The 15,962-nt window shown below is 49.2% G+C and overlaps 1 protein-coding gene across 1 annotated transcript in view; it reads left to right on the plus strand.

Moving 5' to 3' along the window:
* The window catches only part of MXRA8 (matrix remodeling associated 8), a 60,747-nt gene that overhangs the window by 19,034 nt on the left and 25,751 nt on the right, over nt 1-15,962 (plus strand). The window contains exon 2 of the mRNA XM_026659952.2: nt 12,082-12,162. Coding sequence (XP_026515737.2) covers nt 12,082-12,162 — 81 coding nt within the window. The remainder of the gene's footprint in view (nt 1-12,081; nt 12,163-15,962) is intronic.

Here is a 15,962-nt window from a genome sequence, read left to right on the forward strand (position 1 = left end):
GCACATTGGGCAGCGCTGTGTATCGTCGGCGGCACTTTCTCCCCTGCGTAGCTGGGTAAGCCCCAATCCCACAAATGCATTGGTGCACGTGCCGGCAGAGCCCCGTGGCTGTGTGGAGTCCCATTGACTCCCCTGGAGCTCTGTGGGACTGCGAGACTCCCCCGTACGTGGATGCAGTCGCCAGAAGCAGGTCTTAGTTCCAACCTCTCTGATAAGACAAAAGCAGCGCGGTCCAGGGGAGAAGGTACCGGGCTGAGATTCAGGAGCACTGGATTCTGTTCCTGGCTCTGCCACTGACCCTGATTCTAATCTGATTTGACTGTGTCTGCAGCCCTGTTTATTCATTTCCATGAGCGTTCCTAGGAATACCTTTAAAAATCTGGCCCAGAGAGACTAAGTGATTTGCCCAGGGTCACACAAGGAGTCAGTGGCAGAGCCAGGAATTCGACTCAGATCTTCTTAGTCCCAGTCCAGTGCATTATTTACAAGCCCCCACTTCCCGAATGCTTGTTTATCTTCTGCGCCCTCTCCTTCAAGTTCCCCTTCCCCTGAGGGAATTCAAACCCCACTGATTTATTCAGGCCTTTCTTCAGCTTATAAAGGCCCCAGCCATCCAATTAGAGAGTAGAAGCAATAACATGTGATTGAGGTGACCAATCACATAGCCTGAATATTGCATACTTGCCCTGAACAGCCGCGAGCAGCCCATGGGCTGAAGTGTGGCTGCACTGAAGATTTGTCGGATACCTGAGGACCCTGAACAACGGGGTGGAAGTCCTGGCCTGGCTGGGAACAGACAGAAAAAGAGACATCAATCACTGGATAACTTGTCCACAATCAATAATTCGCCAAGCTGCGCCTAGCATATCTCCCATGTTTCCCCAGGCCAGGCTGCGCTGTGTGGCCTGGTAAGGAGTGATGGGTGAACTTCAAAAAAGGTCAGCGGTTTGGCTAAGAATCTAGAGGTTTGGCCATTCCTCCGAACGTTCCAAACCTCTTGAGCTTGCAAAATTGGGCTGGAGATCTCTCGAGAATAAGCCTTGGTTTATATCCTACTCCTGTTTTGAACCCAGCGTAAGGTTCAGTTCGGAGCCGAGATGGAGAAGGTAGGTTTTGATTGGTTCCTGTTCATATCCCAACAGGCTGGCAAATGGGGCAGCTGTGGAGGCTCTGACTGCAAACCCGAATGGCGTCAGGGCCAAGAGTTTGTGGTGGATGGTTTTAGTTCCCTGCCCTCACGGTGGAGTTCTGACCAGTGAGACTTGGCTAACAAGGGGATTTGCTAAGATGCAGAGGGGACCCAGACGGGTTATGCTGTGTTACTGTGGCTGTCCAGGGTGGGCTCCTCTCTGACAAAAGGGAGCCCAGGCTTGCGGCATAGAGATCCCCTCTTATGCATTTTGTGATGCTAGGTCCATCATAGGCACAATGGGTAGTAAGTTCCACAAAGCACAGGAGCAACACATCTCGAAGAACGCCAGTTACGGAACAGGTAACTGTCGGTTCCTTTTACTGCTTTCCCTTCCCTTTATAATTAAAAGCACGAATAGAGGCTTGTCCAGAAGAATGAAAGAGCACTGGACTGGGACTTAAGAGACCTGATTCAATTCCTGGCTCTGACACTGCTTTGCTGGGTGACCTTGGGCAAGTCACGGCCCTCTCTGTGCCTCAGTTTCCCCATCTGTAAAATGAGGCTAAGGATACTTCCCGCCTTTGTAAAGTGCTTTGAGGTCTGTGGATAAACCCATTATAGAAGAGCTATATTAATTAATTAATCGATTACCTGGGGCCCTTACAATAGGATTCAGTGATCCAGCAGATCTTGTCCATCACTACTGTGAACGTTTTAAACGGTACCATAATTTTGGTGTAAATTGACATAGCTCCAGTGAAGTCAACAGAGCCACGCTGATTTACACTAGCTGCGGATCTGCCCCTGTCTGATGATTTTCAAGCCCACAAATCAGCCCATCCATCCAGATTCTCTCTCCACTCGTTCACCGTCAGCCCGAGTCCTGCATTTTTATCTTGGAAACAGAATCTTCAAACTAAAGTCTGGGAAAAAATCTTTGTTGGTTTCTTGGGCAAGTCTTCTGTTTTTCTAGCTGGCTTCTAGTCCTGGTTTTGAAATGAATTCCAGGAATCCAAGCCTGAAGGCCGCCCAGTGAAAACGGGTGTTTAAATATAGTGCCGTCCCAAGATGTTAAAGTGACTGGAGCTACAGCAGCCCAGAACCTCCAAGAGGTTTCATGGCAAAAGGTGCCTGCGAGGACATCTAACTGGCCAGCAATACCTGAATGGGAGGGATTCTAGTCCAGTGATTAAGGCATCTCCATCTGTGGTTTAGGTACCCAAATGCCTTTGTGGATCCAACCCTAAGTGATTTGTCCAAAGTCTGTGCTAGAACGGCGACGTGAACCCAGGTGTCCTGGGCTGGCACCCCAACCGCTGGGTCATCCTTCCTCTTGCTGATCTGACCTCAGCTCCCCCACTGACTCGATCCAGGGCTCTCTCTCTTTTCTCTTCACCAGCAACAGGTTTGTCACTGGAGCGTGATGGGGAATTAATAGACGAAATCCCCAGCTAATAATTTGCCATGATTTTACTGTGCATATAACTACCCAGAAAGGCTGACGTGTGCCCGTTACAGTAGGCAGTCTGGTACCTGCACCCAGTTGGCTCATGGATTTATGCCAGCAGCTGGGGCAGGCTGGAGACTCTGCATTCAGGTTCTGCAGTTGAACAGGAATACACAGAGGAACCTCTGCACAGAACCCTGGACTTTTCATTTTGATTAAACTCTTCAGAAAGGGCAAATCAGGGGGTTTAGCTCTGTAATTTCAGTACAGAAGAAACATTGTAACATGGAGTCCCGAAGAGATGCCACTGCTCGTTAGGTCACTGAGATAATGATAGGCTTCATTTGACGAGCCTGTCATTGCGGCTAGATTTCAGTTTTGTCCTCTTAGTTCACGGAACCAAGTGTATGTTGTATTATTTCAGTCTCGCTTACGGGATTCATTGCAGATGGAAGATCTATTTTAATGGGAGAAGCTTTGCAACCAAATGAAACCTCCTGGGAAACATGCACTCTCCAGTGACTTACGTGGGATTGTGTTACGTTGTTCTCGTCCGTCAGCAATAGACAGCGCTAAAGGCGGGTTTTCTAATCAAATTGTCCTGAGAAAAGGGAGTGCTGTGGATGATATGCAAGTCCTCATGAATGTGGCAGATTGATGGCACTGATGGGATAACAAGAGTTATGCAAGCAATTCCTGCTACAAAGAATTGCATCAGTGCACCTTAATCCTGACTGGCAGCCCTGGGCTTCCCAGGCACAGCTCTGCAGATGCTTCTCCCTCCTGACCCGCAGCACCCACGTTGCTTTGCCAATGCACCTGTCATTACGCTTCATTTCCCATCTGTAGCGCTCCTTGCGCTGGAAACCCCAAGCTCTGCTGCCCAATGGGAATCTTTTCCTTGCTTTTGATCGCCCAGAGCAGATTGTGATGAGATGTCATCCAATCCCATGTTAGAACAGACCTAAAAGGATCATTGGTAGTTTGATCATGGATCATTGACACGGGCTTTGGGAATGTCTCATGCTATGTTATTTTGTGTCTTCCTGTCCAGTGGGAACTACTCCTGCCGTGCCTTATTAATAACTACGCACCTGCTTACAGCTGTGAAAGCCGCTCGTTCCTTAGCGTGGTGGCTCTCTCAGATAGCAAATAGGTGTGTGCTGTGTCTCTTTATATCGGTGTCTGGTCACGTCAACACTCTAGATAATTGCTCTGGCACTAATAGAACGTAGTGCAAGTTTTAAACAAAATGATTTAAAGGAGGGCTGTCAAACAATTAAAAAAATAATCGCAATTAATCGCGAGATTAAAAAAAAACAGTCGCGATTCATCGCAGTTTTAATCGCACTGTTAAACAATAATAGAATAGCAATTGAAATGTGTTATACATATTTTTGGATGTTTTTCTACATTTTCAAATATATTGATTTCAGTTACAACACAGACTACTCAGTGTACAGTGCTCACTTTATATTGTTATTTTTGATTACAAATATTTTCACTGTAAAAAAGATAAACAAAAAATATTTCTCAACTCACTTCATACAAGTGCTGTAGTGCAATCTCTTTGTCGTGAAAGTGCAGTTTACAAATGTAGTTTTTTTTATATATAACTGCACTCAAAAACAAAACAATGTAAAACTTTAGAGCCTGAAGGGGCATACGAATGTTTAGCATATGCACGTAAATACCTTGCAACGCCAGCTACAACAGTGCCAATGCAAATGCCTGTTCTCACTTTCAGGGGACATTGTAAATAAGAAGCAGGCAACATTATCCCCCGTAAATGGAAACACACTTGTTTGCCTGAGCGATTGGCTGGACAAGGAGTAAGACTGAGTGGACTTAGTCAACAGCTTCCCTGGCAGGACCTGCAACTGCATGGATCCTAAACCACATCCAACTCTTCCTCCAGTGCTCAAAGAGTCTTGCCAGGCTGCCCTGTAACATGCCTTGATCTGCTCTGCGGGCGCTGGGTGGCCAGAGGCCTGTGGCTGGTTGGTCGAAATGATGAAGCAGAGCGTTTTTTCCCTGGGTGAAGCTGCTTTTCTTTGGCCATCCCCGTGGTCAGAGCAGGCAGCAGGAACATGCCACTTTGAGCAAATGAGCGGCGCTGCTTGTTTGGAGAATCAATACCCCAAATACCACTAGAAGGGCGGGCGTAGGAGAGACCTGGGAAAAGCCGGCTGAGCTGGTTTCCATGGAGGATCTAGCTTCTGGTCCCAAGCTCACCCCTCCATGCCCAGCCTGACAAGTACCAGGGAGAGCAGCTGAGGCAGTTACCTCATCTCCATGGTCTTTCTGGGTAACAACCATGGGCTGGCCAACCCAAGAGAGGCCCCAGTTGGCCTCAGCTGTGAAGGCCGGCCAGACCAGCGTGGGGCCTTAGGGTCTGGCATGGGGGATGGCAAGGGCCTGCGAGCCACACCCGCTTGGAGAGGGATGTTCTATAAACGCCTTGGCCCCCCTCTTCCTCTCCCCTTCTCTCAGCCTGAGCCCCAGAGAGGCTGCGCCTCTTCTCGCCAGTTTAGCTGTTTTCCTTTGCAGACCTCAGTGGCTTCTGCCTGGATTTTGGCTCCTTTCAGACAGGAAATAGCCGATTCATAACAGCAGCAACCACAGCCATCCAGAGAAGTCATGCAAGGCACAGCCAGCAGCTTCTGCAAAGCCAGACCCAGGAGGCAGAACAGGGGATGGGGGAGGGGGGAGGGAAGGGACCCGTAGTCGATGCCCGAAAGGCCAAGGTTGATCAGCAGGAGGCGGTAAAGAATGGAGCAGGGTGGGACTGGTCCCGAGCTTGCAAGATGCAGAAGGGCGGCAGTCGCACGAGGCTTTCTGCTGCTGAGCTAAAGGTCTTGCAGGCACTGTTCTCTGATGACACAGCTGGGCAGAGGGCCGTGGGTTCAGAACCATTTCATCTTGTTCCTCTGACCCACGGAGGCAACGGGATACAACAGGAAAGGCTCCTTCTCCCGCTCTCCTCAGGCAGAGATGACGGGCCAGAGTCTCAGCTGGAGATCAGTGTCGTCTATGGAGTCGTGGTGATGGATACCAGCTGGAGGGCTGGTAGCTGGTGTTCAGCTCGGAGCGGGGGGAAAGTGCGACAGGCAGGAGGTTTGGAAACTGGGCTAATCACGTTGCATTTTTCTAGCCCCTCCCATCTGAGGATCTCAAAGCACTTTGCAAAAATGACTGAATTAAGCAGGTTGTTGAGTCCCCGTATGGGGAAATGGAGGCACAGGGAGGTGAAATGATTTCAGGGTCCAGTAGTGGTACAGCCAATATATAGAACTCCTCTCGCAAGACTCCTCGTCGTATGTTTACCCACTAGACCGTGCTTCCTTCTCACGGTGCCCTTGTGATGTCCCTGCCAGCACTGACACTTTGGCGTTCCTCTCTAAAGAGGGTCATCGACCCATCTCTGCAGGGGTCAGGTTGGAGTTAGCAAGAGGCAAACCTCCAAATGACTGGCTCAGGTGCTCCTCTGAATATATCCAAGCTTCTCTGACTCCCCTTTGGCTTACGCTGAAGCGTTCCCTGGATTTGGTAGGGACTGGGACCAGCACGAGCTGGTATTTCTCGATTTCTAATCCTGGGAAGAGCAGAGAGTCAGGAAAACAAGCAAAGTTACCCCCACTCTTCCATATTCCAGCAGAGTGGTTCAGTTGAAGTTCGGGGTCAAATTTCAGTGGGATCTTCTTGTAGCCAAACCAGTGCATCCCGCCTGGGTTGGAGCTTTGCTGTGGCTTGTTTCCACTGGGCTGAGTCTGTATCTGTTAAAAAGAACCATTGTTTATGGACAGATTATTTAATAATCACTGGAGTTTCTTGCACCTCCTCTGAAGCACCTGGTGCTGGTCACTGTTGGAGACAGGATATTGGGCTGGATGGACCACGGGTCTCATCTAGTCTGGCTGCCCCTCAGCCGGGGTGAAAGTAACTTAAAGGACTTACCGGTACTCTGGAGTCCTTAGGAGAGGCGGGGCTTCAACCGGAAGAGGCGTGGCCTTTAAATACCTGGGCGCTTTAAATCAGGATTTAAAGGGGCTGGGGCTGTGTTAGCAGCAGCTGGGAGCCCCGGGCCCTTTAAATCACCCCCGGAGCTACCAGCTGCAGAGGTGGCTGGGAGCCCCGGGGGTGATTTAAAGGGCCCGGGGCTCCAGCTGCTACTACCGCAGCAGAGCCCTGGGCACTTTAAATCACCATGGGAGGGGGCCCCGGCCTCTGGCGGAGTTTTAAAGGGCCCAGGGCTCCGCTGCAGTAGCAGCAGCCGGGAGCCCCAGGCCCTTTAAATCACCACCAGAGCCCCGCCGCCGCTATCCCAGGGCTCCAGCAGGCTCCGGGGATGATTTAAAGGGCCCGGGGCGGTAGCTGCAGCAGGCGCCCCGGGTCCTTTCTATTGCCGCCCGAGCCCTGCCGCTTCCCCAGGGCTCCGGCAGCAGGGCTCTGGCGGCAATTTAAAGGGCCCAGGGCTCCAGCCGCTGCTAGGAGCCCCAGGCCCTTTAAATTGCTACCAGGGGAAGCCGATTCATAATGCACCTTTCCTCCTAAAGCGCTTATCCAGCTAGAGAAACACAGCTCCATGAGTGCAACCACTTCTAGGGTGGGGGAAAGCTGCCATGTAGCACACAGGACAGGGTATGATATTGTGACGGGAAAAATTGACTAGGGGCGCACACTTTCTCTGATAGAAATGCTACGGAGACCTTCAATATCCTTTGGTTCAAAGGGCTCGTTGGACAGATCCACACACTTTTAACTTTCTAGGGTTATGTGTTTATTTCCCTTGGAAGAACAAAGGGATGTGGTACCCCTGGTAGGATTCAAACATGTGGCTTTAGGGAATCCAGGTGTTTGAACACACAATGCTTTGCCACTGAGCGTCTTATCGGCCATCTTATAGGCTCAATCAGCTACAGTGCATCAAACAGCCCAATCTGAAACCCACATGAAAAGGGCAGTGCTCATTGCTGACTAACTGTGTGTTTGTCTACAAAGTGGAGAAGGCTGCCAGCTGCTAAAGATTTCCATTCTCTCTGAGGCCGCGTGACAAGTTACCAAACAGGAAGGCTGGGAAACTGATTGCTGTATCGAATGCTGCTTGGCAAAGAGGTCTGAGACGCCTCTCGGTGCCCGGTGCGCTTTGCAGGCCTGAGTAGAAGGCCAGGAACCTCTGAAAGGGACAGGCACAGAGGGGGCAACGGGAAGGGGAGATGAGAAGGACTGTGATGGGAGCCAAGCCTGCGGGGACTGAACTTCTCTACTGAAAAAATCTAAACTGCAAATGAGACAGTCATTCCCTGCTGTTCAGATCCGAGGGGATTACTGGGAAAGTACCATTCAAGAGTTCACCCAGTCTGGCGAGGAGAGAGGTAGGAATGGGCTGCCCTAACACGCCCTGCCCTTTGCAGGCATAGGCCTGGTCAGGCAGGAGATGCCCATCGGACCTGCATGGAAGAGTCCGATCAAAAGCCAGAGAGAATGATGTGCTTGCAACAGAATGTTTAAATCGAACCCTAGACCAGGGTAAAATCCCCTGCTAAATTCTAGAAGGCAGTTAAACAATTCCCGAAAGTACAAAATCATTCAAAGCACAGGGCCAAATTCTAATGGAACGGCACCAACTTACACCCACTGAGCATTAGGCCCAAGTCCTAAAATAACATCTAAGCACTTTTCATACTCCTGTTATGTTACTCATGCTACATGCTGTGAGAGCAAGTACCACCAGTTACTCTGCCCTAGGCAATCCTCATGTACTAGCTCCTACTGAGGGGGGACATTCAAGTCCTCTCCCTCTGCTGTCTGGGAAAGTGCCCGGGGGTCTGTAACTTCCTTTGTCACAGCCCTTAGAGGCGATCCGTGTTAGGCTGAACATCCCATCTAAGTGCAGCCCTCTCTGGCATTAGCACTGGGCATGGACTCAAATCTGGGTGCAAGATTTTGATCTTGTGGTGAAGGTGTTAAACTGGGACTCGAGAGATCTGGGTCCATTTCCTAGCTCTCCCTGTGTGACCTTGGGTAATATTTTCAAAAGCCCCTAAGGGATTTAGGTGCCTAACTCCCACTGACTTTCATTGGCATCTCTCAGTGGCTCAGTTCCCCATCTTTAAAATGGGTATAATAATACTTTTTGCCTGCACAGAGACTGATCAGGAACCCATCTAGCACAGTGGGGCCCTGATCTTGTCTTGGGTCTCTAGGTATTACTCTAATAAAAAATAATATTGACTTGAACCCCCAGCCTTCAGCCCCTGAGGCAAAAGTGCTACTATCTGAGCACTATCTGTGGTACATAGGAGCCAGACATAAGCAAAGCTATCCATGCTCTGTTGCAAACCAGTACATGCGTCAGTTTCTGGTGGAACCTCATAGGTATGCTATTGACTCTGGCAATATATGCAGGCGAAAGGAGGGGTTAAATAAAAATCAGAAAGCATGCAAACAGAAGAACCACTACGACAAATAGGTTGTGAATTTGAATTTAAGTCACTCCCGGCAGAACCACCTTTGAAATGTGCATTCCTCCGAGTCCGCTTCCTTCAGACGTCTGGGCATTGTTCTGAGTCAAATGCTACATAAAGGAAATCTGAACGCTCCAGCAGGCTGATCAGGGCCGATGGTAGCCCATGTTGCTGATTAGAGCTAGGTGGAATTTTTTGGCCAGAACTATTTGTTGGTGAAAAATGGAGATTTGGACTCACCAAAATGTTTGGCAAATTTGTGCTGGTTTTGCTGAATTGTTTCTGCCAAATAAAATACTTTAAAAAAATTCTGGAAAAATGGAAATGTTTCATTTTTGACCTTTTTGAAACAAAAAGTTTTAATTTTTTTTTTTTTTGGGTTCATGATGACTTCGCTTCAAAATCTCCTTGACTTTTATTTTTTAAAAATCAAAAATGTTGAAAAGGGGTAAAAATCAAAACAAAACTTTTCATTCGACTCAAAATGAATTTTCTTGCTGATTTTTAGATTCACCAAAAATTCTTTTTTGGTTTGACCGAAAATTATTCCTCCCCCATTTTTGGAACTGTCACGGAATTGAAAAATCCCTCCCTGTCACAGCTCCACCGCTGCTGTCTTTGACCTCCCTAGCATGGGGAATGGCAGCTCAGATTGTTTCGCTGTGTAATGCTAAAGGCACATGACTAGAGCCAGGGCATCCATATAAACATTGTCAGATTACCTCTCCACACAGCCTTTGTTCTAGAGAGAGACTGAAAATTGGATTAGATCTGAAGAATGGGAGGTGACAGAGGTGTTTTAATCTGGGTGTGTTGTTCATCCCTTTATAGATATAGCTGCAAAGCTTGAACATGGATCAACTTCCCCAAAGTGTGGGCGGGTTTGGAACCAGGTTTTTGGTTCTGCTTCCATCTAAGGATCTCAAAGTGCTTTCCAAGCAATTAAGCTTCCAGCGCCTCTGATGAGGGGAAGTATTGACACAGCAGAGTCACAAAGTAGCTAGCCCAAGGCACGGGGAGCTAGGCTTTGATTTGCAATGATCATGAGCACCTACTGACCTCAGTGAGAGTTGTGGGTGCCCACGACACCACATGACAGATCAATACTGAACCAGAAAGAGAACCCAGGAGTCCTGACTCAAGATGTCACCCACTAAGGTTTATTATTCGCCAGTTTAGGATCGGGGTTCATTTTCCGATTCAAAAAACGGACTGGTATAGAACAGAAAGACTTTCCTCATGAACATTAGGGCAAGGGTTGGGTTTTTTTTTTTGCTGGCTTGAGTTTTAGGGTCATCTTCACGTTTGGAAACAAATCTTTCTCTTCTCTTTCACGTTGTCTTCAGTGCGGTCTGCTAGCGGGAGCTCCCTTTGGTGTGCTAAAAGGACACAGAATCCGCTGAGCTGTTCAGCAGAGATGAAGCAAGAGTCTCCGCTCACAATGGAGGGTTTACGGATTTCAGGCCGAGGCCTTACTGTTACTTCCGACTGTTTTCATTTATTTTCCGCCATTGAGAGTTAACAGATCAGGAGCTCTTGCATTCTGTTGCCCGTACCAGCTGCATCTTTGACTCCACTGGCTCTCAGGCATCTTTGCTTGTCTCTAAGGGGCTGACATTCTGCAGAGTAACAGTTACTCCTGGAGAATGGAAAACTTGCCTTGGAGTTTTAACATTGGATTTGAAAATATGTATGTTTGATTGTTTTTTTTAAAATAGCTGTGTGAACTCCGGGAAGACTCATCCGATTTCCGCAGGTAGCGCTTGGATGCTGGAGAAACTAGCCAGACAGATTTTCTTTTCAGATGGATGGAATTAGCCACAGATAGTTCTCAGTTATTCCTCTCAATTGACTCTCTACATGCAAAACCTGCGTTGGTTTAACTGAAATCAATTTAGTTAAACTGCTGCCGCTTTCATATGTGGTCTTTCATATCAGTTTAAAACTGATTATATTGGTTTAGCATGGGTCTGTGCATTTACTGATGCAAGCTAAACTGCTCTGAGCCGGGTTTGAATGGATGTACGTGTCCATGAACAACGTTGCACCGGTAACTGAACTGATATAAAATCACACTTTTCGTCACATTGGTACCACTTTATGTACAGACCTGGCCTAAAATAACAATCTTTCTCATGAGCAGGAGCCCACTAAGAACAGCAAAGAACCTGAGATCATTGCTGTATCATGGCCCTATTAGGCTTGTATCTAACAGCTTACGAGCGGACCAAGGAAACAAAGAGCAGTATATTGGGCTCTCCAAGATCCACTGTACAAGGCGTCTGTTTTTGAATAGAAATCAGTCAGCCCGTGGCATTGTTCCGTTCTTGTACACGGAGCTTGAATGTAGAGGTTCTCCACTGGTCGTATCTCTCCTGTCTCTACATAGAAGAGAAGCTGGCACCAAACGCTGGAGAGGGGTCCTGTCCATCAGGAGACATTTTGGGGGGACAATTATAATCTAGTCTGTTTTGCCTCCACTGCCCTGAACTCAAGTCAATGTTGTTTCCCCAGTCATCCTCTGAGACTTGTTTTTAAAGTAAAACCATGTGAGGAGACACAGATCAAAAAACCACGAAGGTTCAAAAATTCTGTCCCCGGCAGACAGCTGGATGAGTGTCAAAAGAAAGGGAGGAACAGCTGGATCCAGTAACAGCACAAGGAAAATGAGTTCCATACCCAGAAGGGAAGTAGGGGGAGGGGGCTGGATTTTGGAGCGCAGAGCTGTGTGGGACCAGCGAATGTCAGCAGATAAGACTTTGACATCAAAGTCAGGGAGCAGAGCAGACGGATCCAAGGGGGGAAGAGAGCGAGCGCGTGTTTTGGAGAAATTGAGCAGGAAGCTTGAGGGAAGGGAAGGAGGTGGAGAGAGTGTTTTGGAGGGGGCAGTGCAGAGGGGAGGTGGGGTGTTATAAATTGTAGGTGGAGTAATACTGCAAGAATTTGAGCTGCTGTCCCTGGCTCCCCGGCTGTACGCTGATGAGGTCATAGTGTTTTTGGGTTAAAAAAAACAACAACTTCAACTTGTTTTTCAGGAGAGAGAGAGAAACACACAGAGGCTGAAGAAATGGAGCAAGTAGCAAAACTCCTTCTGTGGCAGCTTTTGCTTCTGCAAAGTAAGCTTCTAGCTGATTGGCATCAATGTTATGTGTCTTTCTTGCACCCCGAGAGAATGGGGGCTTGGAATTTACCTGGGGGAGCTGGCTCTGTCAGTTCAGTGTCTTGGTTTAGATTCTTGTAGCTAGTTGTTTTTCTGGAGTGTGTGTGTGTGGTGGGGTGGGGGAAAAGGTTTGGATGGGGAAAAGGGATTTCTCTTGGCTTTTCTGGAAGAGGAATGCTTGGTGGGGAGGGGTTGATCAGAGGATGTTCTGGGTCGTTATCCCTGTACTTTGGTTTGTTTTGCTGCTGATCATCTTGGTGTGCAGAAGGAAGGGAAGGAACATAGCCTGGTATTGCCCCAAAGCTTTGAAATGCTTTGAATCGTTTGATCTCAGGCGACGTTGTGCTGTAAGGCAGGAGCAGGCAGTTGTTGTGGGCGATAAGGGGGGAAATACTAAAACGGTTTGGGCTGCCCAGGTAAAAACAGGATTCCCCTGACATCCTGGGAGAGGGTGGAGATGGAGAAGGGGGAGGATGGTCGGGGGTGTGGGGGGGTTATTATAGAAACGTGGCACTGTTTATGTTGTTTCCTGTGTTGCAAAGTTTTCTGGGGGCGAGGGGGCAATGGCAGATCCAATGCGCCGAGAGAGGGGGCCTCAGCTGGCTCTAATGAAGTGAAAAGACTTGTGGGTAAATAGCAGCCCCCCAGAAGGAAGCAGCCCACGTCACACAACCCAAACCAGCCCCTTCAACACCTTCTTCTCTGAGGAGAGCTGGGTGTGAGCAAGGCTGGCTCTCCCCGGGGCACAGGACAGCTCAGTTTCTGAAGGACGACAGTGCAGCCCATCTGGGAAATGTGGGGTGCAAGCTCTTTTGGGGCGGTTTTATCCCCCAACTTCATAAACCCAAATAACCCCATTAGCCAGGGGCTAGGGATCCCCCACACCTGCCTTTCATAGCCCCTTCAGGTGACAGGTGAATTCAGTTTTTGTGCTCAGTCTGGTCCCTGGTGGATATTTTCCACCTCATCAAGCCATCCACAGTTTGCCGTGCCTCTGGGCGTGGTTCAGGACTGGCAGAGCAGGGAAGGCTGCCGGTGAGGACTGTGAGGGACTCGGCGCCAGAGGAGAAGATCACGATTGAGAAGCAGTGGGAGAGCTGCGTGGGGATCCGTGACCAGAGCAGGAGGGGCTGGTTTTGTGTCATGCCTGAGAAGCACTGGCAGAACTGAGGGGACTGTCACCAGCTGGGTTGTTACCCTACACGATTCAGGTGCTTTGGCAGTGCTTGAGGAGCATGTGGGACAGGAACAGCAGGTTGTATTGCTGCTCATCAGCAGTAGAGCTGTGTGGGGCTCAGACCTGCAGGTCAGGGTTGAGGGGTTCTAGCAGACATTTAGAGATCTTCCACTTCCAGTCTGACTTCACCAAATTCCCACGAAAATAAAGTTGGAGGCAAGGGGGGGGAGAAATCCAGCTCCTTTAGTCTTTGATGAGATGCGGTTCTGATCTCCACCCTCGAGCGTTCATCCCTCGGGGAAAGACCGGCTCCGTTCCGAATGGCTCTGCGTAGCGGGCCGCGGGCCAACACACGGTACACGCGGCTGAGACGTGTTTACAAAGCGAAGCACATATCTGAGCTGTCTGGGAGAAGCAGGCCTGTGTGCACAGCAGCCAAGATGGCGAAGGGCAAATGCTGGCGAAGCTTCTCCTGGCTCCTCGTGCAGAAGGAGGACTTTTTTTCTTTCTGCCGAGATGCACATTTTTGTCTCTCTCCGGTCTGACAGGCATGTTCCCACTTGTGGGAAGGTGTTGGAATTGTTAGAGTCGGATGGCTGGGGAAGCTTTTAGGAGTCCCAAAATCCCCTCAAAGCAAGAACAAAAATCTGCTGTTGAGAAATTAAATCCCAGGAGCCATTTTTTTTTAAAATGGGGACTTAAAAAAACACCAGTGCAAGGGCTGACTCAGCAATCAAGTGGCTGCCTGTGAGGGGATCTTCATTCAAGATCCAGCCTCGGTCTTTCACTCCCAGGTCAGCAGGAGATAGGAGCGGCAGGGGTGCAGTGTGGTTAGCCACTAGGAAGCAAGCACTTGCATTACTCACTGATGCCCCACCTGGGTGACTTGAAAAGAGGGGCGTAGATCCGCCTCCCTCTGCTGTGTCAGCTAGCGAATAGAGCTATTCCCAGAACTAAGCTGAGCTATTCCATGTGGCTATTGCTAGTACAGTGCCTGCAGGGTAAACCATAATGGTCCCGTTGACACTGGGTCAGGCCCCCAAGGAGCCAGCGTGAAGTTGCTAGCATTCTCCAAGAAAGTATGAGCTTAAGTCAGTAGCAGCATCTGGTATGTTTGCACTGACATGGGAATAGCTCTAGGGAGGCCCTTAAAAGTGCTGACGCAGAGGTCGCGACGACGGAGAACGAGGAACTTGGTATTTTCACATGCTTCTTATTTTTAACTTTTTAAAAAACTCCCGTTTTTGAGTAAGCCCCTTGTTCAAGGCCTGATCCACCACCCACTCACTCCAGCTGGACCGTGATGCTGCCACCCCTCCAGCAAGAGGAGCGGCAGCTCCCTTTTTGTCAGTGGAGGCTGGTTTAATGGCCAGTCGTGTCACTTTCTTGGACGTATGCTCAGGCATCTAGACAGCACCACAGTGGTGTGTGAATGGTTAGATGAGGGAGTGGGAGGCAGGATTCCCAGGTTCTAGTCCTGGCTCTGTGATTGTCTGACTGTGTGATCTGGGGTAGGCTGAAATTTTCATAAGCGGCTGCTGATTTGGGGTGTGTCTGATTTCTTAGGCTACCCAACCGGAGACACCTAGGGGCTGATTCCCAGAGCCGCTGAGCACCCACAAGTCCAGCTGAAGTCCCTGCACGCTACAGGTGCTCAGCCCTTTTGCAAATCAGGCCCAAGGTGCCCCACGTTTGGGCGCCCCAAAACAGAGGCACTAAGATCAGTGCCCACTTTCAAAAACATTGGCCTGAACCTCTCCAGAGCTCAATTTCCTGAAGTGCAGCTTAGAAGTGAGAACACTTCGCTCACGACGGTGTCATGCGGCACTTTGAAGCTGAAAGGACTATGGCCGAGGTCATGAGTGCTATCGTTTAGGATCCGGGATGCTGCACATTTTCGATACAGTTACGCTAAACAGGAGGAAGGGCTCTGAATTACTACAGGGAATTCTTTCCCAGGTGTCTCCCTGGTGGGTCTTGCCCACATGCTCAGGGTCTAACTGAGCGCCATATTTGGGGTTGAGAAGGAATTTCCCCCCGAGTCCAATTGGCAGAGACCCTCGGGGCAGGGGAGGCTTTCACCTTCCTCTGCAGTGTGGGACACGGGTCACGTGCAGGTTTAAACGAGTGTAAATGGTGAATTCTCTGTAACTTGACGTCTTTAAACCATGATTTAAGGACGTCAGTAACTCAGCCAGAGGTTCAGGGTCTATTACACTAGTGGGTGGGTGAGGTTCTGTGGCCTGTGATGTGCAGAAGGTCAGACTTAGATAATCACGATGGTCCCTTCTGACCTTAAAGTCTATGAGACTCAGTGGCCTGGAAAATGGGCAATGAGATGGGCAAAGAAAAAGGGACTGAAAAAGAGATGGTCAGAGCTGAACTTACTCTAACAGAAAGGCCTTGTCTAGGGACACAGGCAGGCTGGGCCAGAGATGAGGCCCCTGCATTCAGAAGGAGCTTCCTCCAGCCTGTGTCAGCTGAACCATTAGGAGGGAGAAGAGCATGGACAATTCCTGGTTGATCTCAGTTGCCTTGGGAAGAGACAGTGTTCATGTATGCTGGGTGTAGAGCACAAA

The sequence above is a fragment of the Terrapene carolina genome, unplaced genomic scaffold (assembly GCF_002925995.2).
Source record: "Terrapene carolina triunguis isolate 2854851 unplaced genomic scaffold, T_m_triunguis-2.0 Scaffold714, whole genome shotgun sequence".
Taxonomy (NCBI): Eukaryota; Metazoa; Chordata; order Testudines; family Emydidae; genus Terrapene; species Terrapene triunguis.